Source organism: Pagrus major, chromosome 1 (genome assembly GCF_040436345.1).
Source record: "Pagrus major chromosome 1, Pma_NU_1.0".
NCBI lineage: Eukaryota > Metazoa > Chordata > Actinopteri > Spariformes > Sparidae > Pagrus > Pagrus major.
In genome coordinates this window covers 35,840,789-35,865,305 of record NC_133215.1, presented here as the reverse complement: position 1 = coordinate 35,865,305, position 24,517 = coordinate 35,840,789, and the positions used below count along the sequence as shown (strand labels likewise).

Below are 24,517 nucleotides of genomic sequence, written 5' to 3'. Positions count from 1 at the left end.
TTTATTTTTATTTTATTTGTTTTTTCTTTGATTATATTTATTTATTTAATCAAAATACAAATTCAATTCATTATCATTCTTTTGGAACAGGTTAGAACATTGGCCAATCACCATTATTAGACAGGTACTAATACCTTGTCTTTTGATTGGATACTGCAGGTAAGACTGCAGTATCTTAGGGGGAAAATTGACTTACCTTAACTAAGGCCTCGACTTGACTTAACTTGATTTTACCTCGACTACATGACTCAAGTCACATGCTTGTTGGAGAATCGGTAGAATTGTCAAGGTGGGGTTTTGTTTGGACCCAAAATGCAGAGGCCAGAGGCTGGAAATCACGTTAAAGGTTTTTATTTTTTTTAAAACAGAGTTCTTTGAGGGAGTAGCTGACGAGGAGGGCAGGCAGGCAGACAGGCTTGTCTGGTGGCGGGATCTCAGGTGGGCCAATCAAGCAGAAAGCAGAACGGAGAGGCGCTGGAGGTTCTGCACATGAAGGGAAAAAAACACGAGCATGAGAAATTTACACAACCAGCTCCAAAACTTTAAATACCTCCAAATGTCACAAAAGAAACACACAATTGATACAGTCTCATTTCATCTACCCTTAGGCTTCACACCTAACCTCTTTAATTTTGGGAAACTGCCCAATACCTGTAATGCAGCTGCTTGTGCATGCACTGTGACATTAATAGATCCTCAGGAATAGAAGGCAAAGGAAAATGTCCCACAGCACAGCTATATTCTTACTTCAGATCCATACATGCTTAGTTCTGAAATAGTTTGGTTTTGAACAAGGATCAGCTTTAAGCAGTGGTTGAGATTAGTTTGAGATTAAAGTTCAGGGACAAATACCTATATATCGTATAGGGTCCTTTACAGGAAGCACTAAAAAATAGATGAATGTCTGTGTATGGATGTGTGTGTGGTGGCTACAAACATACAGCAGACAATGAGAGGGACAAACATAATTAATCCAATTTAGCAATAAGATTGCTTACCAATGCATCAGTGTCTCAGCAGTTAAGTTGCTAAATATACAGCTGAGGATGCAGACACTGTGGCTTGCAAATTATATGTATCTTACAAGTCATTTAGCCTCCCCAAACATTACAATGTTGAGTAATAAAAAAACAGCAGTGAAAAATGGTCATTGTTAATCACTTAAGTTACAAGGTAAATGTGTTGTCATTTTTTAAATCACAAGCATTTAAGAAAAATGTTTCACAATCTTTGTGCTACATCTATTTTAGAAAAAAGGAGTGTTGATGATGAGTTCAGCAGTCTCACAGCCTGGAGAAAGAAGCTGCTCTGTAGTCTGGTGGTACAGCAGCAGATACTTCTGTATCTTTGGGTGAACAGACTGTGTCTGGGTGGGTGTTGTCTTTTAGTATCTTTGGGCTCTGCAGACATCTCACTTCACTGATGTCACTGATGCTCTGTAGATGGTACCAGTGATGTTCTGGTGGTTTGAGTCACCTGCTGTAGAGCCTTCATGTCCTGGGTCGTGATGAACCATGCCAGTTTGTGATGTTTGCAGTCAGGAGGCTTTCTGTTGTAAAAGTTGACCAGAATCTGGCTTCAGAATTGAGCCTCTTTAGTTTGTGTAGGAAGTAGAGCCTTTTCTGTGCTTCTTTAACCAGGGGGGTGATGTGTGATGGCCAAGCTAGGTTCTCAGTGATGATAATTCTAAGGAACCTAAAACTGTTCACCTGCTCAACCTCAGCTCCACTGATGTAGACAGGGGTGTGTGTCTTTGCCTCCTTCTTTCTAAAGCCAACAATCAGCTCCTTGGTTCAGCTGGCGTTGAGCAATTATCAAATAATTAAAGAGGCACTACAGTAATTTAATATGTTAAAGGAATACGAATAAAAAAGAAAAGGTTAAAAGTGGAGCAGCAAAACCTGACTTTTTGTCCCCCAGAGTGGGACTGAGTCGTACATTTCCCATAATGCAACATGAAAAAAAAACAGATCCATCAATCATCCATCAAAATCCATATCTCATCTGTCAGGCAGGGTTTCAGTAAAAAAATTGTAGACTCCAAACCCAAACTAAGATAACCCCGGTGACATCACTGTGACATCAGCAGGTTATTTTCTTGACGAAGCAGAGACGCAGGTGACATCATTCAACTGTTTTTACAGGCTGTGCAGTACTCATCATAATGAGCCAATCTATCTTTGTAAGTAAGTTCAGGATGTAGAAGGATTTAGAGCTAATTTGACTTTTCTCTTCCGACACTAGCATGAAGTTGAAGCATATTAACACTTGAAACCAGCTGTCCTGTAGCTATGAAATTTAGTATGCAACACTGATGATGACACTATGTGAGGGCCTAGTGCTCATCTGAGTCAAATTTACAGAACACCTTCTTGCCAATCAGAATCAAGTATTCTCCGTGCTTGTGGTGGAGCACTGTTTTACTTTTAGTTTTGAATTTTATCATAATATCTGAAAGACATAGCATGAGACCATCTAATAAATACATCCAGAATACATCCAGAGTACAACCGGCAGAGAAAAACTGCCAGATGTATTAATAAGTAGGCAGGTTTTGTTACTGAACACATATTAATGGGGACAGACATCGACACAACACAGGAGCTCTCCCCAACGAGTGAATTCCCATCTGTTCACTCTTGTTTTACCTTGGTTTCTATCACTTTTGTTTCTATACTTATTCCACCTTTACCTGATAGCGACCAAGGAAAACAATACCTCTCCCTGTGCAATAGCATATTTGCTTCCTTTGTGCTGAATGCCAAATAGCATATTGGAAGACTTAAAGGAGACCAATCAATACATGAATATTGTCATTTTTTCATCAATCAGTATTTACCTCAGAACGAATAAGCAAAGAAACTTAAATCTTAAAAAAAAAAGAAGAAGAAGCTCACAACAATGTAGTTTCATACGGATACAGTAACTTCTTAAAACAGTTGGTCACTGTAGCTTTTAACAAACATTACACACTTATACAGGAGGAAATGGTGCATATAATGGGGACCATTTTCAGCAGGGGATTAATTAACATTTGGTGCTCCAGTGAGTGTTTCCGACAGCAGGACAGTGAACGTGGGAACAAAGGGATAAATGACTTGCAAGTTTTAAGTCTATTGTTATTCAACAATAATAATAACCTTGGTCAACAGACGGAAGATAAATGTTCCAACCAAGCCTGAATTTCCTGATCTTGCGAAACTACTCTAGAATGGCATCTTACCTGCACACTGACAGGAGTACAATGCTTCTAATAATGCTGCTGTGTGTGTTTTGGGGGCTTCTACAACAGTAAAAAAAACCTTTTATGCCACAGGTTTAATACAGATTAATATTTTCCACAACCAAAACACAAAAATTAGCAAATTGGACATTGGATCAGCCATCAAGAATATAGTATGCTAATCACTGTGGTGTTATATATTCTGAACTACATATTTCTTTCTAACAACAACACTATCTCTCATACAGCAACACATTGGATTGCTATGGCGCTGGCTGCTGCCTTTCTGTCTGAGGACCAGTTTACCTGCTCCATCTGTCTGGACATGTTCAACAATCCAGTCTCAACACCATGTGGCCACAGCTTCTGCCAGGACTGCATCTCCTCCTACTGGGACAGAAGAAGAGGAGGAGGAGAAGGAGGGGGCGCCAAGATCTATCAGTGTCCCCTCTGCAAGGAGTCCTTCTGCAAGCGACCAGAGCTCCAAATCAACCGAACCCTGAAGGAAATCACCGAACGGTTCAAGATTATAGCCAACACTGAAGATGTCAGAAGTGGAGTGGAGGATCCCAACTCGCATCCCTGCCATCATCATCACCCAGCCCTGCCAGAGAGCGTATTTGCTGAGATGATGACTCGTTTTCAGCAGCTGCCGACTCCTGGGGAGCCTAACACAACCCTCCCTCTTCCCAGTAACCCTCACCCACAAAGCCCAAGTCCAGTCGATGCTCACCTGTCCTTTCAGACACAGAACAATGAGTACCAGGACCCACCTCCACCCTACTCACCTCCTCCCAGGTACTAAACTACACTCCTTAGACTACAGTAAAAGGGATTAGATTCAATCTTATCTGTTACAGCCAAATTACATGGCACAATTGTGGCACGACACATCTGCTGCAGCGTGCGTCCACTATAATCACCTCAAGTTGCTAAACTGATACCCCTTGATAATCCCACTTAAACCCACTAAGATCGGGCTTTTTGTGCAATGGGTATGGGTAAACTCTGCAATTACACAAGGATCAATTGACTCTGTAGTAGACCCAGGTTTTTAATCACCTCGGCTCTGCTGTGATCTAAACTTAAGACCCAGGTAAACACGCTAAATTCCACAGCGCAAAGTGATGACGTGTTATCAACATCCGGTGGTGGAGCCACCGTTCATTCCGTTAAAGCTGCTCAGTGGTGTTTTGAAGTAAATAAAGCTTGACTTTCCAGCTGTGAAATTACCTGGATCGCAGACCAAACCGGCAAACTTCCGGTTTAGCATCCAGCTAACTTGATGAAGATAAAGTAATTTAATCGTGCGGCTCTTCTAGACCTCCCAAATGTTACTGGACCAAATGGCTCAAATTCTGACAGTGAAACGAGTCATTTCGCGGGGGTTGTGATGCTTAAAAGAATTTATCCACCATTTTACAGACGCTTCTTTCACAAATGGGTCTATTGTTTTCTCTTCTGTTACAACTCTTTCCGGCGCATTCGTGACGTGAAACGTGACGTGACGAGCGCGGCTGGTCTTGTGAGATCTGTGGTACATAGTAAGGCCTCTGACAAGCTCCTCTGTTGTTGTCAGTGACATGGTGATGGTGCAACTGAACTTCACACCTTAAAATGATTAAATGATTGGCCACGTTTCACTGGTAGCACGCTCCATTATCAGGGGATATTACAGGCTGTTTACAAACCAGGTTCGCTATGTGCTTTCAAGTTGGTTTGCATTTAATGCAGACACGTGAAACTATCATTTTATTGAACTATCGTGAATATGAGATGCATTTAATTTTTTCTGTCTGACCAGAAGTGGGGATACGACATATCTGGGGGATAAATTTGGGATTATAAACAATTTACACTTAAATATAGATAATCCAGACACTAGCTAGGACTTATTGCACACCTGTTCTATTGTGCTGCATAATATCTAGCCAGGTGTTAGTTAGCTATAAACAGGAAACTGAGTAACAGACACTAGCACTTTGTTCAGCCGAAAGAAGTCACATCCCACAAACTCTTCAAACTCATTTCAATCAGGAGAGACAAATGAATGAAGTAAAGAAAGTGTTCATTACAACAGATGATATGTGACAATGAGTCTTGACAGACAGTCTCTGGCCCTTAATATCTACAGGGAGATTTCATGATCAAAGGATGTCTGCCCTGAGCAGCAGTAAGAAGAATACCCCCATGGAGTCAAGACACTGTTGGTGGTGGCTGATGACTCTTCAGAGACAATCGTATTTAAAAAGAAAGCAGCAAGATGATAGGCTAACAATGAAGGTGTGCCACTGTGCTGTTGGATAGATGTGCCCAACTGATGTGAGCACCCGATGGTCCTAGATAGCAACAGGCATTTAAGAGTGAGGATGTGTGAGAGGAGTGAACGAAAGTATGGTATGAGAAATAAACTAAACACTGAGCATGCAAAAGAGTAGTCTTCCTGTCAGAACTTTCACTAGAGCTTCATTAGTTTACTGTAACCACTCACCCTCAAAGGCAATAACAGCTGCTGTTCCATGAACATGTGGCGGCGTCGGTCTGCTTCCCATCGCATCCTTCCTGCCCTAAAGGTACCGTTCACTCGATCTTTCAAATTAAATCATCGACAAGATAATAAGAGAAATCTGTTTGGCCTCTTCACTAGAAGATGCTGGACAATGTTGTCCAAACACTTCTGCTGTGCAGTCTGACATCATCCCATTGCTAACGTTAGCTAACTCTCCATCCACTCCTGGGCCTCTGCCACTCAGCTCCCTCAGTCCAAATGCTTTCTCACCATAAGCATAACAGGCTGGCCACACTGGATGCGTGAGCAGCACATGTGGGTGGCGTAATGCCTTGCTTTTCATTTTGGCATCCATGTTAACTGGTTAGAGCAGCTACACTGACTGCGTGAGTTGTGCTTCTCACACGTGGGTCAACTGAGGCTGTAGCGGCGCTTCATCTAGAGATTGGCAGTCTCCTATCTTTGCCACAACACTCGTGGTTCTCTGCGAAAATAGACCTGAAAAAGACCTGTAGACAGTCATATCCACATCATAGTAGCGTTTCACCACAGTTTTATTGTCTTTTGTGTCTTTTGTGTCACAGACATGAAGAGAATACACACAACATGTGACACAACAGGTGCTCTCTTGTTTGGTGTATTATCTGTGTATTCTTGTCTTCGTTTTCAAATCTGTGTCATGCGGACTATGAATATAGTCGACTTGACTTAATCTACATTGGATTACGGTTACCCATTCTAAGGGACTTTCAGAGGGCTCAGAACATACCGGAGGACATAGCAAGACTACCAGAGTCGCCATGGATTGTCAGCTGCCCCAGCAGGCAACGTAGACGGAGGAGAAAGCAGAAGCAGAAGCAAGGATGCCAGTCATTTTTGAACTGTCTTTTGAACAGGCTAAGGAAGCTACCACACAAACCTACCCAGCATCTTCCTTACAAACGCCAGATCCGCTACTCATAAAATGGATGAACTGGAGCTGCTGATTGCTTCCAACTGCTTTGTCGGGACCTGCTGTGTGATGATTATAACCGAAAGCTGGCTACAACCGCTCATCCCCAACGGCGCAGTGCAGCTAGCAGGCTGCACTAGCTATCGGCAGGACAGATGCAAGGACTCGGGTAAGAGCAGAGGAGGGGGGCACTGCATCTACCTTACCAATGACTGGTGTACCAACAGCAGGACTGTTGCCAGACATTGTCGCCCTGGTCTCAAAGCACTTACTGTTTTAGGCAGACCGTTTTACGTACCCTGAGAGCTGAGTGTACTGTCATGTCAAATGTCACTGTCATGCTGCCTACCTCCCTCCAAATGCTAACGTTAGCATTGCTCTCAGCCATTTAATGGGCAGTTTGAACAAACAGCAGCGTGCCCACCCTGATGGTGTACACATCATAACCCTAACCCTAACCCTAACCCTTAACCAATCATGTTTAAAAACAGTACTCCCCAACTTCTATCAGCATGTTAACTGTCCAACAAGGGGAAAAATACACTGGATCATGTTTATTCAAACATCAAGCATGCTTAGAGAACAGTAATTCTCCCTCACCTTGGCCAGTCTGACCACCTCTCACTGCTTCTGTTTCCTGCATACAAGTACCTTAACCATCAATGGAACTGTAAATGCTGATACCACACTGGCTGAGGAGCTGAACTGTTTCTTTGCCAGATTTGAGGTTAACAGGCCTGCCTCAGTCACGCTTTCCACACCCACCTCCAACACACACACACTCCCACTGCAGGAACAGGATGTGAGGCATATGCTGCGGGCAGTCAATTTGAGCAAGGCTGCCGGACCTGATGGTGTACTGATCAAGGTACCCGCTCGGGTCTTTACAAAGATCTTCAACATCTCCCTGTCACAAGCCATCATACCGCATTGTTTAAAGTCAGCCACCATCATCTCTGTACTGAAAAAGTTGGCCTGAGGACCTAAACAACTACAGACCAGTTACACTAACAATAGTGATAACGATGTGCTTCAAGAAACTGGTGCTGCATCACATAAGAGCCAGCCTACCCCCCTCCTTTGAACCACGTCAGTTTGCATACAGAGCTAACAGATCAACTGAGGAAGCCATCACCATTGCATCTCACACAGCGCTGAGACAGCTGGAACACCAGAAGAGCTATGAGAGGATGCTCTTCATAGACTTCAGCACAGCCTTCAATACTATAATCCCGGACATTTTAGTCAGCAAACTGCTCGGCTTAGGCCTCTCCTCCCCCATTTGGATAAAGAACTTCCTTACTCATTGCCCAAAGTGGGTCATACTTTGCCCCCACATCTCCTCCTCCACCACACTGACCAATGGTGCACCTTAATAGTAGTGTGCATGCATCACTGTGCATGCAGCCTGTTGCGGTCGCTCCTGTTTGTTTTTATATTTTACTACTTTTTAGCTTCTTATTTAATACATTGTTTTGACTTTTTTGTATTAGCTCTTACTTAAGCCGTGCCCTCTCCAAACATGCTGGTGGAGTGAGTTTTGGCCTTTGTTTTTGCAGTGAAAGTACTTGTTTCACTCAGCGGAGCCATGGTTGCACAGCAACTACAGGCCGCATTGTTTACATTAGGGATCAGCTGTTCGCTATGAAGCCGGCCGGCATGGTGTCCAGATCAACAGACATCCCCGAAGAGATCTGGAGAAGGACACACAGAGGCTGCAGGAGAGGAATAAAGCAGCGCAATCCAAGAGCAAGGTTGAGACAACGGAGGCTTACGGAGAAGATAACTTTTAAGCCGAGTGCGCCTCTCTCATCTCTCTGGCTGCACCAGGACATTCCTGACAACAACGTTTCCATCGAGGGCTATGAGACTGTTATGAGACTGTTCGGGCCGGAGCAGCTGCAATGCAAGCAATTTCCCCTCGGGGATCAATAAAGTGTTTCTGATTCTGATTCTGATTAAGGCTGTGTGTGGAATCCACTCCTCTACTCCCTGTACACTAGGGGTGGGAAAAATATTCGATTCTTCGATGCATCGCGATTCTCTCTAGAATGATTATGTCTCAATGCAAATAAGTAAATAATCGGAATGTTAAAAGTGAAATTAGTTCGCCCGCTGCAACATTCAGTTCGCCTGCTGCAGAGCGCTACAGAAAGCGCCTGCTGATTCTCTGCTGTACACGCATGCGCACCAAACACACATGTGCGAGTTGTTTATATACAAATGTTTGAGCGGCGACAAAATGGCTGCAATGGCTAGCACCAAGCCTATAAGACCGGCACCAACTTCTTTAAAAGCTACTGTATGGCAGCATTTTGGGTTCCATGAAGTCGAGGGGAGAATTGACAAGACCTACACAGTTTGTAAGGTGTGTGGAACTCAACTTAAATACTTAGGCAACACAACTAATTTGAGAAACCACCTTGCGTGATACCACCCAGAGTTGGGAGAGAAGCAGCGACCTGTTCCAGATGCCAGCCAGAGAACGATTGAGCAGGCGATGGCACAGCTCCCACTGAACTCTGAGAGAGCGAAGCGGATTACCAAATCCATTGCAAGTTTTATTGCATTGGATTTAAGACCGTATTCAGTTGTGGAGAACGTGGGTTTTCGGGCGATGGTATTCACTCTAGAGCCAAGATACAAAATACCATCTCGGCGTTACTTCACTAACACAGCCATAGAGACGCTCTACAGTGAAACTAAAACAGAAGTTTTGGACACTTTGATGAAAGCGGGTAGGGTAGCGATCACATGCGACGCATGGACATCAATTGCCACGGTGTCCTACGTTACCGTAACCGCGCATTTCATCAACGATGATTGGCAGCTAGTGTCACTTGTGCTCCAAACAAGAGCAATGTACGAGAGTCACACGGGCGCACATGTCATGACAATGCTGCTAATATGGTCATTGCTGCCCAACTTGGGGGATTTGCGCATGTGAGATGTTACGCCCACACCTTAAATCTGGCTTGTCAGCGAGCGCTCAAGTTGCCTGCTCTGTCTAGGCTCCTGGCGAGGATCAGACGCATCGTTTCTTTTTTCCACCGCAGCACTGTCGGCACGTACCAGCTAGAGGAGAAGCAGAAGCTACTGGGTCTGCCGTGTCACAAACTGATAACAGATGTCAGCACCAGGTGGAACAGTGCGTACAAGATGGTGGATCGTTTCTTGGAACAGCAGCCTGCTATCTGCCAGCTTCACTCTTTCTCCAGGTGAGGAGAGGAGAAGCTGACCTCTGTACTCTCAGTGAGACAGATGTCTCCGACGCAGAGGATGTAGTTAAGGCCCTCAAGCCAATGAATAGTGGAGACATTTGGAAGAGTGATTTCTGAGGCTGCATCACTTGAGGTAAATATGCCATTTTATTGTATGTAACATTATTGTAAGATTTTTGTAAGACTCACTATGACTTACTTTGTTGAATTGATACATTTGACAACTTAACACACAATTAATGCATAATACAATATTGAACAAATAGGTAGTCTAATTTATTGTTTGATGTGTTGTTTTATTTTCATCTATTATTTTATTATTTTTTTACATATGTGGTTGGGATTGGAGATATTGACATTATATGGAAATGTGAAAATGAGGCCGCTGTGGTGATCTGTTTTTATTGTGTTTACCTACAGCAAGAGGTGAGAGTGGAAGAAGAGGAAAGCCAGCACTACCCAGAGGACACCCACACCACAGAGGCGCAGAACCAAAGCCCCTCTCCTCCCAAGAGAAGAGCTGCCCCCTCTTTGCAAAGCCCCTCTCCTCCCAAGAGAGCACCATCATCTTCTCAAAGCCCCTCTCCTCCCAAGAGAGCACCATCATCTTCTCAAAGCCCATCTCCTCCCAAAAGAGGAGCTCCATCCTCTTTGCAATGCCCCTCTCCTCCTAAGAGAAGAACTCCATCCTCTTTGTTGGAGAATCTGCTGGGGAATACCTTCACAGGTTCCACAGCTCAGCAACCCATCTCTGCTTATGCTAGAGCTGAGGAGGAAGTTAGCAAGTTCCATGGTGCTCCACCAATTCCTCTCTCTGAGGACCCTCTCAGCTGGTGGAGAAAGAATGAGATGATTTATCCTCTGCTTTCCAAGTTGGGCAAGCGATACTTCTGTATTCCGGCCACCAGTGTCTCTGCAGAAAGAGTCTTCTCTACTGCAGGGGATATTGTGACTGCCCAGCGGAGCACACTCACACCAGAGCATGTCGACCAGCTCCTGTTCTTACACAAGAACTTGCATATTCCATGAGCATCCACCAGTTATTAACTGGAAGTTAAGCACCTTTACTATGTTGCACTTCCATGGTACACTGCCATGATTTAATTGAGCACTGTTATGTTATTTCTGTTTATTGTTCTACCTCATATTGCACAGTGTTTTTGTATGTGAGCTGAATTCCAAGCCATACTTTTTGCACAATGTGTTGAAATGCAAGCGGCATAAAGTAGCATAGCATTGGGATATGCTGCTTATAACCCATGAAAGGAGGATTTTGTGATAAGAGAAGTCTTATTCTTATCTTTAACTGAGAGCAGCTTTTTCTTTAATGACACATAGAGAAGAAAAATTAATCTGTTTATTTTTTTTATTATCAATGACCAAAAGTAGCCATGTTTTAGTATGCGAGCTGAAACATAGTTCCATAATGTGTTGAAATGCAAGCTGCATTGATTATTGCATTGAAAGCTTTTTTTATTTTTATATAGGCTACAGTATACTGTTTTTCTCTCAGGGATATGCTCATTGCCTGTGTAGGAGATGCACTAATAATAAATGTAATTTATTAATCACTGGATTAATAAAACACTCGTTAATGGGGCACCACCTCCGTTATTTTGTCTATTTGAATAATCCGGAGGTAATTAATCAAATTCGACTGGACAAGTTTAACTTGTATCAATTCTAATCAATTTCAGATCAATTTATTCAATCTCATATATGAAGAAGTGAATTCTACACATATCCATCGGTTCTCCACATTAAAAACAAACCTGCACAGACAACGACATAAGGTTAAATATGTTTATTGACTAAATAATTCAGGTTAAATAAATAAAATGGCAATTTAAATGAATAACAACAGGTAACAGGAAATGTGAAATAACTAAGTAATGGGTTATTAGTGGAATATGGCTGATGGTGAGATCATGAGTTAGGGTGAAGCATTTAAAGATTACGGAGTAATTTTTAATACTAACGAGACCCTAACCGAATTTCTCTTAAGCTAAAAGATATGAATCAGAGCCATATACACCATCTCATGTATCATGTGTGAATCCAGCTGTTGTGAGTGATGGAGAGCCTACTTTCTTAGCAGAATGGTTGAGTCCGCGGCAGCGGATTCCCTCCGGTGATTTGCGGCTCTAGCTGGCAGTCCCGGTCCAATGGCCGAGGGTCAGCTCGTCCGGTATCAGTCGGTTGGGCACCTCGGTCCTTTGTCTTAGGAAGAGGGCAGCTGGTCCCGTACCGATCCGGTGCAGATCTTGGCTCAATGCCCAGCGGGATGATACCGCTAGCGAGCGCTGGGGGCTTGTTAAAGAGTCTGTCTTTCGTTGGAAAACCGCTTGCACGGTCTCGGACACAGCAAGTTGCTGTAATGTCGTGATGATGATTGTGATAAAGATGTTCTTCTTCGTTTCTTCGAGTGGTTTTCAGGCTCTGACTTTGTAAACTAAATTTAACTTCTTGAATAAAATAACTGAGGATGATACGTTGATCAGGCGGATCTTCCGTTGTTAGTTAATTCAAGATAATCTAAATTAAATTCACTTCTTCAAAAGCAGGTTACGATACTTAACGGTATAAAACAAATTAAAACAGAACTTCGTTCTGGTACAAACTTAATAAAAGAAGCTAATCAATACTGCGAAAAATATAAAGTGAGAAAAATCAACGCGTGAGCACTTCTGCTGAGATCGCTGTCTTGGAGCGTGTTTCAAAGTAAAGTAAAGAGCTTCAAAATAAGTTACAAAAGAAAAACTTAAACAAAACTAAAACAACTAAAAACTGAACTAAAAACTGACTCTAAAACTGAACTCGAGAGACGTGATCTCTCCGTTTTATTACTTGCAAATCGAGGCGTGTCTAGGTGGGGCTTACCAGCTTTTGTCTCCAAGATTTAAACGTTACAAAACAGTGCTTCACCTTCTCACAGATTCTCACCATGGCTTAATAGATGTACGTTGTCTATCATGAAAATGATTATGACGTGATTAAACATTAATTATACATATTCAGCTTAATACTTGTTAAAACAAAGACATATCAGAGTCATTTACTGGTTATAACCATGAACATATTAAACAGAATATTTCTCGTCCAACTGTATCAGGACTCACCATCAGGAGGTGCTGTGGTTCCACCGAACACAGTACAGAACATTAAAATTTGATTTCAGTCAATCTTAATCGTAGAGAAACGGGAAAAAGATCAGTTTCATGAACTTCTCTTTCTGTTTCTTAATGTGTTAGAAATAAGATTGTGAGATACTGACTTAATGGTTAATTAGAAATGGTCTGAAATCTGGAAGAATACAGAGGCCATTTGAATGGAATGTGACCAGATAGCATCCAGATGTGTCGTAAATTACAGACGGGAGTATCACATAGAACAACTCAGCAGAAGGTGTCTGTTGTCCACTCTGGAGAGTGTGTTTGTGGATCAGAAGTAAGAGACAGAGAGAGAGATAGGTAGAAAGTGATCAGGCGTGTTACTTAATCTGCAAATGTAAAGACATTGTATTAACACATTCTGATGACCAGTTCGTTCGTCCCTCCTGGTGAACTGGCACAGGACTCAACATGACCTGTGGGAAGAGTTTATCTGTTCAGAGGGGAAAGAGAGTTCAGAAATGGGAGAGAAAGTTCATCCAAAGGCTTTGGGTTGTAAATTAATTAAAACTGTCCTCATTTGAAGTCTTTATGGTCCAGGAGAACACTATCCTCTCTGCCAGGAGATAAGATGGTCAGCCTGGAAGACGCCTCCTTCCTGTAAATCTTCTTCATCCAGATGAAAAGGGTTAACAAGAACAACAGGGCCTCAATGTGATGCAGAGGCGATGGCATGTGTTCCTACACCTGTAACAGGAGGATTCTGTGTTCATAGAAAGTCATATCTATTTGTGACAAAGAAAAGCCTTTTCTTTAATAAAATATTAGAGAAGGTAATTAATCTGTTGATTTTCTTTAATGATCATCACAAAAGTAGGAAGTGATTAGCAAACTCTGAGTAGCAAACTCAGATTTAATTTTTAATTATTTTTTTTAAATCATGCATGGAAATGTACACAAAAAAATTGTTGCATCGAGATGCATCGATAATCGGTTTAGAATCGAATCGTTGAGGTGCCAAGAGATTCCCACCCCTACTGTACACCTACGACTGTACACCTGCTCACTCGTCCAACACCATCATTAAATTTGCCGAAGACACAGTCATAAGGCTCATCTCAGGGGGAGAAGAGTCAGTGTGGTGTTCACTGAACAACCTTACACTGTACACCTCGAAGACAAAAGAACACATACTGGACTTGAAGAGGAAATGTGTCAAAAACCCAGCCCGGCTGTGTATAAATAGTTCATCTTTTAGAAGGGTACAGACCTTTAGATTCCTGGGAGTCCTCATATCAGAGGACCTCTCCTGGTTGGCCAACACAATGCAACGGTGAAAAAAGCACAGCAGAGGCTCCACTTCCTGAGGGTGCTCAGGAGGAGCAACACTGAGAGTAAACCGCTGGTAGCCTTCTACCAGATATCAGCAGAGCTACCAACATCATCAAAGACCCTGCACACCTCGGTCACCACCTTTTTGAACTGTTGCCCTTTGGCAGGCAATACAGTACAGCCAAAACACACACCTCAAGATTCAGAGAGTTTCTTTCCCAAGGCCATATCCATACTAAACACAAAACAACACTAGGACTCTTTTATCTCAAACATGCTGCTGTCTACTCGCACCTTACACAACCTTCATGTGCAATACTGATTGCTCACTTTTATACTTCGTTTGAATATTTATATTTCACATGTTATTTATTGTTTTTGTATTGTTTTTATTCTATATCCTGTGATGTTGCACCAAATGGAGTTGCACTCTTAATTTCGTTGCATGCTGAGCTTACAATGACAATAAAGACATTCTGATCTTGATTCTGAAGGGCAGTTTTTTTCCCTGTGCACTCTCTTTTTCTTTCTCTCCCTCCCTCCCTCTCTTTCTCCCTCCTGCTTTCTTGCTTTTTTCAGCAGGGTAAAGGAAAATCACGTCATCATATGATATCAAAGTCAAACTCCATGTAAACAGATAGGGCAGGCAGGTGTGTGGACACACTGACACAAGTGAGCAGCAGCAGCTCAGCAACGCAGCTGCCACACACTACACAAGCAGCCAGTGTGGCCAGCCTGTTACAGTCTCCAGGGCTACAACAAGCTATCCATTGTGTGGCCAACACAAGTAGCTTTCTACTGCTTGATGAAGTGTCAATATGAATATGAACAAAATAACATTTGGACTCTGAAACAACTTAAATAAGATGTAATTTTCAGTGCTGTGGCTGCAATTGGCACAAAAAATAACTTACAATGTATCATAATTTCTTTCCTAATATGCTACTGTATGAATCTGTCACTTTACCGTGAAGTCATTGTGAAAAATAACAGATTAACATGAAAAAATGAAGTACATTAAATTGATATGAGATTTCAACAACAACAGGAGCCTGTCCTCCTCTGCCCCTCAAGAATTAATAATGGAATTTTTCAAAGAAGAGAGAAAAAATATTTTTTCATGATACTGAAATTTTTAAAAAACATTTTTTCAACCAATTGCTCCATTTTATGTTGCGATCTTCCTCTAGCCTCTCAAAAATGGAAAATGCAAGGAGGAGCAACCTCGTCTGCCTCAATGGTCCAGCCACCTCTGATATATATACTTACACAAGGCATATACAAAATATTTCTTCTGTATGGGGAAAATTGCTCTGGTGACGCAGGGGAACATTTTGCTGCAATAACGCAACTGGCCACTGGGCAAAATTGGAAGCCAGGCTGAACAGCACAATTATATCCAGGTCTAAATAATACATTCATGGCCCCACGTCTATTTCCAAGTGTCTTTGTAGTGATATCCTCATGTTCATGGCTGAAGCTATGATAGCTGCAAAACTGACAGCAACTTCAGTGTCTATCATAACTTGATTTGTACTGTTCTAGCAGGTACACTGTGAGCGGTACACCCAGTGACTCTTACCTTAGTCTGCCTCTGTGTCCGATCCATCTGAGAGGTCTGGAGTTCTTCTGTCGTACTGACAACACCTGTGTCTGCAGCGTCTGTTTGGAGACAGCAGAGCACCGAGGACACAACGTCATCCCTGCTAAGAGAGAGTGGAACATCAAGAAGGTGTGTGTGATTTATAACCACATGAATATGCTGTATATATATGATTTAAGGTTGGGGTAAGAGCAACATTGTGCCTTTGCGAAATGTGGACTGATGAAGCTTTTTGTCTTCTCTTTTTTAACAAATGAACTGAAACAAGAAAATGCTTGTTCACCATCTTATACTTACAACATTTTTTTGCAGCCATGGAGGTGTGTCACTACGCAATGTGAGTGGCTGCCTGATGTGAGTGGCGCATGCGCAAATACGTCCGCTTAATTTAGGATTATAATTGCATTTGTTAAAGATTTTTTCCAAAGAACAAGACCGAGTTTAAGACCTCTCAAATACTTCATAAACTAGTGTCTAATATAGATAAATAAGCACTTAGTATATTTCTATTTTTCTGTTACCCTCATACAAATTTGATATAATAGACTACTGATTTATTGTGCTGTTTTCTTTTTTAAATTTGTTTCATGCATGTGTATGAGCTGTAAAATAATCATTTTTCGCTGTGATTATTGAATTAGCCTGTAAATTTCTATGAATAATTAATATAACACTGGAAAGTTAACAAATAAAGATTTTTTTTTTAAAATGGATGTCAGTGCGTAGTTGCCTGTCATAGAAAAACATTTTTCGATTCAGCGAAAGTCAAAGAAGCTTGCCAAAGCATAGACGTATATTTTCTCCAAATATTTGGTCAGTCCACAATAACAGCAATATGAACATTGAAAAATATACTATGCTACCACAGGTAACCATGCATGCTGAAATTCATTACTCACGAGTGTTATCTCTATAATGTCTGCTTTTACTGCAGCTCTGTATGTGTTTTGTCCAAGTCATGGCTGTCCAAGATACTTGTGCATTCACCAGACAAGCCTCCAGGAAGAGCGCCCTGCTTTGAAGCCAGTTTTTTGTAGTGGCCAAACCATGTAATTACATCATCATGTGATGCACTGGGCCCCCAAACAAACTTTTCCCATAAACTTACGTTGTGAAAGAAGCGTCACAACCTCTGTGGAATGACTCATTTCACTGTCATTTGGTCCAATAACATTTAGAAAGTCTAGAAGAGCCACACGATTAAAGTTTTTATTTTATCCCCATTCATGTTAGCTGGGCGTTAAACCAGATTTTGGCCAGCTCGGTCAGAAGTGTCTTGTACGCACGCTCTATAGGCTGCACAACATGGTATTTTCATACCCAGGATATCAAGCTTATTTGGCTTCACAACGCCACCAAGCAGCTTTCATAGGAATGAATGGGGCTCCAACTCTAGTACTGTGTCCAGATGTAATATAACATCCTTGGCCCTGGAGGGTGCCGCTCAGCCTTGCTTCCAATCTGTCATGATGGCCACTTGCGAAAAATTCCCCTGCAGCCCAAAAAGCATTTTCTGATTTTCTTTGCTGAATGTGAACTTGCAGGGGAAATACTGCTGCACATATTCAGTGGGCCGCAACCAGGAAGTAAATGGTGAAGCCAGGAAACTTTTTTGCCGTATGTAATAGTTGAAAAATTATGTGCCTTCTTTCCATCTGGTATCTAGTTTTTCTATATAAATCAATGGCATGCAACACTAACATCAGACAGCTACTCATACTGGGTAGTGACAAGATGAAGCTCATAATCACACATAGATTACCTGTGTGTGCACATGGTGTAGAACAAGTGATAGGCTTCACGGTTAGGATAAGGCTTGTAGTGGTCATCAATTATAGACACTGTTAGGTTAATCCTAAGAAAACATGTTTTCTGTCGTCTCCAGTCCCAGTTAGGTATTTCAGAGGTGGAACTGAAGGATCTCATCTGTGAGAAGAAGAGGAAAGTGGAGGAAATACAAAACTCCTTACGAGAGATACAGGTGAGTTATTAGTCTGTAACAAGTTAGATGTTAGTGTGTATGTAAAAATCCAGATTTTTCTGGGAAAATGAGAGGCCTCTTGTGGGTACAGATGCAGTCTGATCAGACTGATTAGAGCACTCCTGCCTTGTTAATATTGACCACCTGACACCTACAGGAAGCTGATTACATGTGGTGCTTTGGTACAATCTTAAACTGCTATGAGAACAATATTTACAGCAAGGCTGATACCTGGAAAGGCTGCTTTAAAGATAATAACACAAGCCTACTTTTAGTTTCTTTAAAACCTTTTGAAAGTGCTGAATGTGCATAATACCAGCATTCATACAATTCTTCAAAACCACAGTACATGAAAAAAGTTTAAACTAAAAAAGAGTTACTTTGTCCATTATAGCATGTGTCCAATGTCACATTTTTGACTCGTTTACTCCGCAAGATTTAGCTCTCTCTATCAGTGGTTTGTCCCCAACCGGTCCAGTTAAATATCCTCACACCTGCCAAGGGCTCATCAAAGTAGCCCACCTCAAATTTGCAGTTGGTGCCGTCAAACAGCTCACATTGTTTGCCCTTCATCTTTTATCCAGGCTGCTGCTGAAAGAGAGACAGAGGGAGCTGTTTGTGTGTTTTCCAAGCTGATCTCGAGTGTGGAGCACTGTCAAACTGAAGTCTTGGAGGTAAAAACCACTGACACAGATTAAAAGCCAAGGCTCTTTCTATTTTTGTAGCACAGCGAAACAGCTATTTAGTTTTTCTTGTTCATTTTATAGTATCAATGTGCCCAGTTAAATTAATTTACTTTACTTTAAGTAAATGCTGATTTTTACTATTACAAGGTTAAAAGACACTAATATACTAAATACTAAACGTACAAAATATTACTTACCTGAATACCTATTTGCCGTGAATAAAAAACATGTATTTGTATAAAGTGTTGTCCCATTAAGAGAACCAGAGAGACATTCTGTTTTTAGGCTGAAGGAAAACTGTGCCTCCTAACCTTTAAGTTACAGGCTTTTAATTATGTATAATAGTGAAGAAATTACCAAGAAATAACAGAAGTCAAAACAGCACATTGACAAGTTGTAGTAGTGGAGGAGCTGGGAATTACTGGAAGTACGGGGTAATTACAGAGTAAAGCAGGATGAAGAGGGTTGGTGGGTAATTACATGGGAATAAAGCTTACGCAATACTTCAGTAGTATCGTATTGATTATTTAGCATTTGTACCCATTACTGCATCGTAACAACAGTCTGTTAGCAAATAACACCAGGTTGTGTGGTCTCATATTTTAACATTTTTGTTGCAGCAGCCAGTTTCCACCATTCCACCATCGAGTATAATAAACCTAATGTGTTTGTAATTTCCAAAGTTTTAACTTCCGATGAGTCGAGAAGAGTGCCAAGCAATAAGTTGTTTCCCAAAAGCAAATGATTTGGCTACAGCTGGAAATATAATACAAGCAGGGGCATTATTACAATGATAGATTTTTTTTTCTTCCCAGTCATGGGGACATGAATGTGAAATTAAGTTATGATGATACCAACCCCGCATTTAATTCAAATACTTGGAATCTATTGGGCCATTTTAAGGTACAATCAGGCTTGATTAAGGTGAATTTCTCTGGTATGTACAAAATCTTGGTTATATGGGAACTATGAAGCTATTTCAAGGGAAAACTGGACACTTGAATGTAATTATCTTGATACCATGTCGTAATCTATCAACTGGGCATTAGCTATCCAAAAACTACTGAATGAATTTACACTAAACTTGGATAGAGGATGAGTCTCAGTCCAGAACAGATCTCACTAACAATTGGTGCTAATCCAGAAAAGGGACAGATCCAGGAATCGATTTTATGATCTTAAATTATGGTTAAACAGTTAAGGGTGATTTAAAATTTAGAGTGATTCAGGGCTATCAAGTTTGATCCTCAATTAGGCTTGATTGAAATAAAGGGGACTGTTGGCGGAGGTATGTGTTCTACTGAGTGCTACCCATGTGTTTCAAAGAAACAATGCATACTACACTTTACAGGCTGTGGAAAGGTAATGATAGGTTAATTATGGTGACGGTTAAAATACGAGGCCACACAACTTTGTATTAGCGTACCTGCTAACAGCCTGTCTTTACGATGCATTAAGGGATACAAATACTCAGTAACTACCGGTGTATTGTGTAAGCTTTATTCCTGTATAATTACTGACCAAGCATCTTTATTCTACTTTAATTTTACTCTGCAATTACCCAGTACTTCACAACTTGACATTATATTGATTTACCTGCTTTTACTTTTGTTATTTCTTGGCAGTTTCTTCATAATACTACATAATTAACAGCCTGTAAAAATTAAAGGGTAACTGTGTGCTTTTGTATTTGGCAGTTCATTTTGAGGCTGCTTCATTTTCACTAAAATATGGTGGCATGTCATCTGATTATTAATGGAATTTGTCATTTTGTGCATTATTACCTAAGCTACATGACATACATTTTTCCCATTACCCCCAGGTGATCGAGATGACTCGGCGAGCAGCTGAGCATAGAGCTCAGAGCCTGCTGAGAGAGCTGGAGGAGGAGATATCTGTGCTTAACAAGAGGAGCACTGCACTGAGCCAGCTGGCTCTGTCTGAAGACTACATACACTTTCTCAGGGTATGGATGAATGGAATGAAACAGGAGCATACAAAAATACAGAAGTGATAAATATGCAGATACACACTGTATTAGACTATTCTTGTTAGGAATTCCCAATCCAAGGACAAGATCGTCCTCGTCCTTGACATTTTTGCCCTGGTAAAAGTGAAATGGTCAAATATTTCCTTAGTATAGTGTTAATCACACACACGTTTTCACGTGCTGCTAATTCCTCCTTCTGTTCACCAGTAAATACTTTCACATTGGTCTGTGATGGCGTGACATGTTCATGCCATGACACCTGTCATGACCATGAAGGAGTCTTTAAGAATGTTTATGCTGGTTGTCATGAAGTGTCATTTGTCAGTCAGTACTTATAAAAGTTCAGTTTGACATGTCTGTCTTATGACAACTTGACATTAACTAAGACAACATACTTGTCATAAACATGTCATAGCAAGCCTAATTATCAAATTTAAAGAAACTAGCTAATGGCACTTGCTCCGTGGCTAATTAGCTAATGGCAGCTAGCTACATTAGCAGGAGTTGGCGGTTAGCTTACGTAATCAAAACAGTTAACTCTCCATAAATCCTCTTGGTTCTGTTCTCTGTCGTCAAACTGCCATCCAGATTGTACCACTGTACACAATTACACTGGACTTATGACAGTCAGTGTCAGAACCAACCATACATGACAGCTTAATGTTTTCTTTAAGTTTGTTCATTCGGCCATGTTTATGACAGGTAATATTTTTGTTGGTTAATGTCAAGTTGTCGTAACAAAGACATCTCAAACAATGTCAACTTTGCATTAAAGGTGACATTACTGACCAAATGACACTTAATGAAAACAGTCATATTTATTCTTAAAGACTCCTTCATGTTCATGACAAGTGTCATGTCATGGTTATCAGTCTTCTGCACACCCCTTCAATAGTGCAATTTGTAAGACTTCTGGTTAAACATTCAAAAATTAACAAAATGATCTACATAATGTAAAAAAATAACGGTTTTCACATTTTGACATCTACTTTATTGTTAATTGTTATTTTATTGTTTTGGAGAGATCCCAATCACATGCAGGGCTCTACTTTCAAATGTCATACCATCACTATCATCATATTGTGGGCAAGATTCTCAGGAAGTAATAGATATGCAAACAAGAAAATTCAGAACAGGCTTTTACTGTTCTACAACTGGATACTGACTTATAGGTTATTGCTATACTGTAAAGGGGCTGAAATATATCTATTGTTTTGCTTGTAATATCAGTTTAAATCATTATTTGCTTGTTTTGTTTTCAATTTATAGACCAGTTACCTGGGCACTCTCCCTGACCTGCTCCTTACATATTTGCTGACCAAAAACCAGCTAAAATTCCAGAGCATGATCACGTTCTAGAGTCCATTATTTATATCCTTGTCTATGTCCAGACGTTCCCTGCCATGTCCACCCCTCCACAAACTAAGGACTGGTTGGGTGTCTCTGTGGTGTCTGAGCTGACATCAGGGGTGATTCTCAAGACTGTCAGTCACATGATGGAGCGTTTTCAGGAAGACATGCGGAAACTGCCAGAAGTCTGTAAGTCCTAATTCACACCTGGCATGGAGCTGGAAGTCAAGTAAAGATGCTGAATTTAAGAGAAAACCAACTGCAACTCCATCTTGATCTATGATCAAGAGACAAAGATGGATACTTGTGTAATAACAACCTTTTCTGCTGAGCATTTACAACCATATGCACCAACTGTAATACAGCAGTATACAGTATCTTCACTCTTGTTACTTTGGGAAAGGACAAAAAAACACCATATGTGTTTATGTTCTGGAAGCTCTAATTTGTCTCCTGCCAATCTGATTCAGAATGATGGTTGTTTGTTCCCTTACAAAGCCTAAAGTGTAGTCAACATCATAATGTTCTTTTTCCTAATTAACAGGCCAGCGATCCTTACTGGACCAATCAGTACCCAGACCTAACCCAAGTAAGAGTCGGATCAGCTAACAGCACACAATGTTGTTTATTGTTTGTTATTATATGTTTTCTGATCCTGTTGAATTTAATGAATCAAAAATAATAATAATAATAATTAGATAGATAAAAAAGTATATATATTCTTTTGTTGTTGCAGAGATCAGGAGGGTTCAAGAATATGCAGGTAAAGCTTCAAAAAAATCTGCCTTTATAATTTGTTGTGATTTTCATTGGTTAACTGCTGGTTGAATCACTCTCTCTCAATCTGTCAGTCGACATCACTTTAGATCCCAACACAGCCCACCCACGTCTCATCATCTCAGCAGATGGGAAGCAGGTGCACTGTGGTGACCGCCATCAGCTGGTGCCAGACAACCCCAAGCGCTTTGATCGGGTGGTGTGTGTGCTGGCCCATCAGGGCCTCAGCTCAGGGCGCCATTACTGGGAGGTAAGAGGGAAACAATGTGAGCTGTGTGCACATCAACAACAGTGTGTGCTGATCACTAGAATAGAATAGTAGTAAAAAGGTTGCAGAAGAAAGAGGCAATTAAAAAACATTATTCATCAGTGATATTCATCAGTGGAATACTCACACATTTGTCCGTCAGTATGCTTTTGGAAGTATTCGGGCTGTTACAACAAGTTTACAACAAACATTTAGACCTCACAAATCATTGTTATATTGATGTAATGTTGCTGAACAGCTCTCAGTGCCTGTGCCCCCAAATAATCCCCAGCCAACATTGGAGAGTAGCTGTGCAAGTGTTAGAGTGATACAGCTATGATTCTTTGTGTTCAAGGAAGCACAGGCTTGTATGGTTTTACATCACGTGCAGGTTCAACATCTGCTATCAATATGATTTCAGCCTTAAAAAAACATCATACTAACATTTGTTACATTTTGCTGTTTGTTTACAGTTTTCACATTTTCATTTGTAATCAGCATGTGTTCATTAGTGTTTACTGTGTTGATTTATCAGGAGGGGAGGCACTGTAGCTGACTTGGGTAGTAGTTGTGAAAAGTGCACCATCTGCTGTCAGACTGGGAAAATACATGTATGTAGTTAAAAATGATGAGAGAGTGAAATACAATACAGACATATAGTATGTCTTCTACTGCTCCTTTAGTAAAAACATTATTATTATTATTATTATTATTATTATAAATCAACATATTGACCTTACCCTAGGTTACCCTTAGGTGGAAGTCTGCACTCTTTGCAATAAACTGTACCCTCTTCCAGGTGGAGGTGGGAGGAAAGACTGACTGGGACCTGGGAGTGGCACGCTGGTCTGTCAATCGGAAGGGCAAAATCACGGTAAGCCCCGCCCATGGCTACTGGTTCCTTAGCCTGCGGGATCGGACTGACTACGCCTTCCGGACAGAACCCTCCACCAACCTGACAGTGAACCTCAGACCATCCCGGATCGGAATCTATGTGGACTGTGACAAGGGACTGGTGTCCTTCTACAACATGGAGGCCAGGGTGCTCATCCACACATTCACAGATACTTTTTCTGGAACCATCCATCCATTCTTCAGCCCCTGTACTAATAAATCAGGAAGGAATGAGGCTCCTCTAATCATCTGCCCTGTTGCAATGACATGAGCCAGCAGTTTAAGGAAATCTTCACTGATAACTTCTGCATGCTTCTGTGTATGTTGGATGAAGACTGAGATGCAAACATAAGTACCTCTAAAACACATTCATCCCTTCATTACAATAGAGTAGATAAAAGGCAGTTCATTTGTTGTCAAGGGTGTCAGTGATTGTGCCTCTCTTATGGGCTAATGTCAATGCCTTCTCTGGATGAGCTGGTTTTAAAACATGCATCCTCCAGTTGAGCTGCTTGACTTCCTGTTGGTTCAATATAAGTACGGTTTTAGATATATCTCTTGTGTAATGGAAATCTATGAGGAAAATTGGAGTGTCACTATTCCAAATCTGTCACATCACAAGTATTGCTGCTCTGATTGATT

The 24,517-nt window shown here is 41.2% G+C and overlaps 1 protein-coding gene across 1 annotated transcript; it reads left to right on the top strand.

The window, feature by feature from the left end:
• Positions 1 to 3,488: 3,488 nt before the first annotated feature.
• On the top strand, positions 3,489 to 24,146 carry LOC141003393 (E3 ubiquitin-protein ligase TRIM21-like). Its single transcript, XM_073474723.1, has 10 exons — positions 3,489 to 4,021; positions 15,896 to 16,079; positions 17,836 to 17,931; positions 18,516 to 18,605; positions 20,440 to 20,583; positions 21,999 to 22,146; positions 22,502 to 22,546; positions 22,694 to 22,720; positions 22,809 to 22,984; positions 23,781 to 24,146. Exons 1-10 carry the CDS (start codon positions 3,489 to 3,491, stop codon positions 24,144 to 24,146), a joined length of 1,809 nt encoding a protein of 602 aa, XP_073330824.1.
• The last annotated feature ends 371 nt before the right edge of the window (positions 24,147 to 24,517 follow it).

Coding starts and splice junctions, on each gene's coding strand:
- LOC141003393 (XM_073474723.1), top strand. CDS start 3,489: ATGGCGCTGGCTGCTGCCTTTCTGTCTGAGGACCAGTTTACCTGCTCC. Junction 16,080..17,835: donor GAGAGTGGAACATCAAGAAG/GTGTGTGTGATT, acceptor TGTCGTCTCCAG/TCCCAGTTAGGTATTTCAGA. Junction 22,721..22,808: donor GAGGGTTCAAGAATATGCAG/GTAAAGCTTCAA, acceptor TCAATCTGTCAG/TCGACATCACTTTAGATCCC.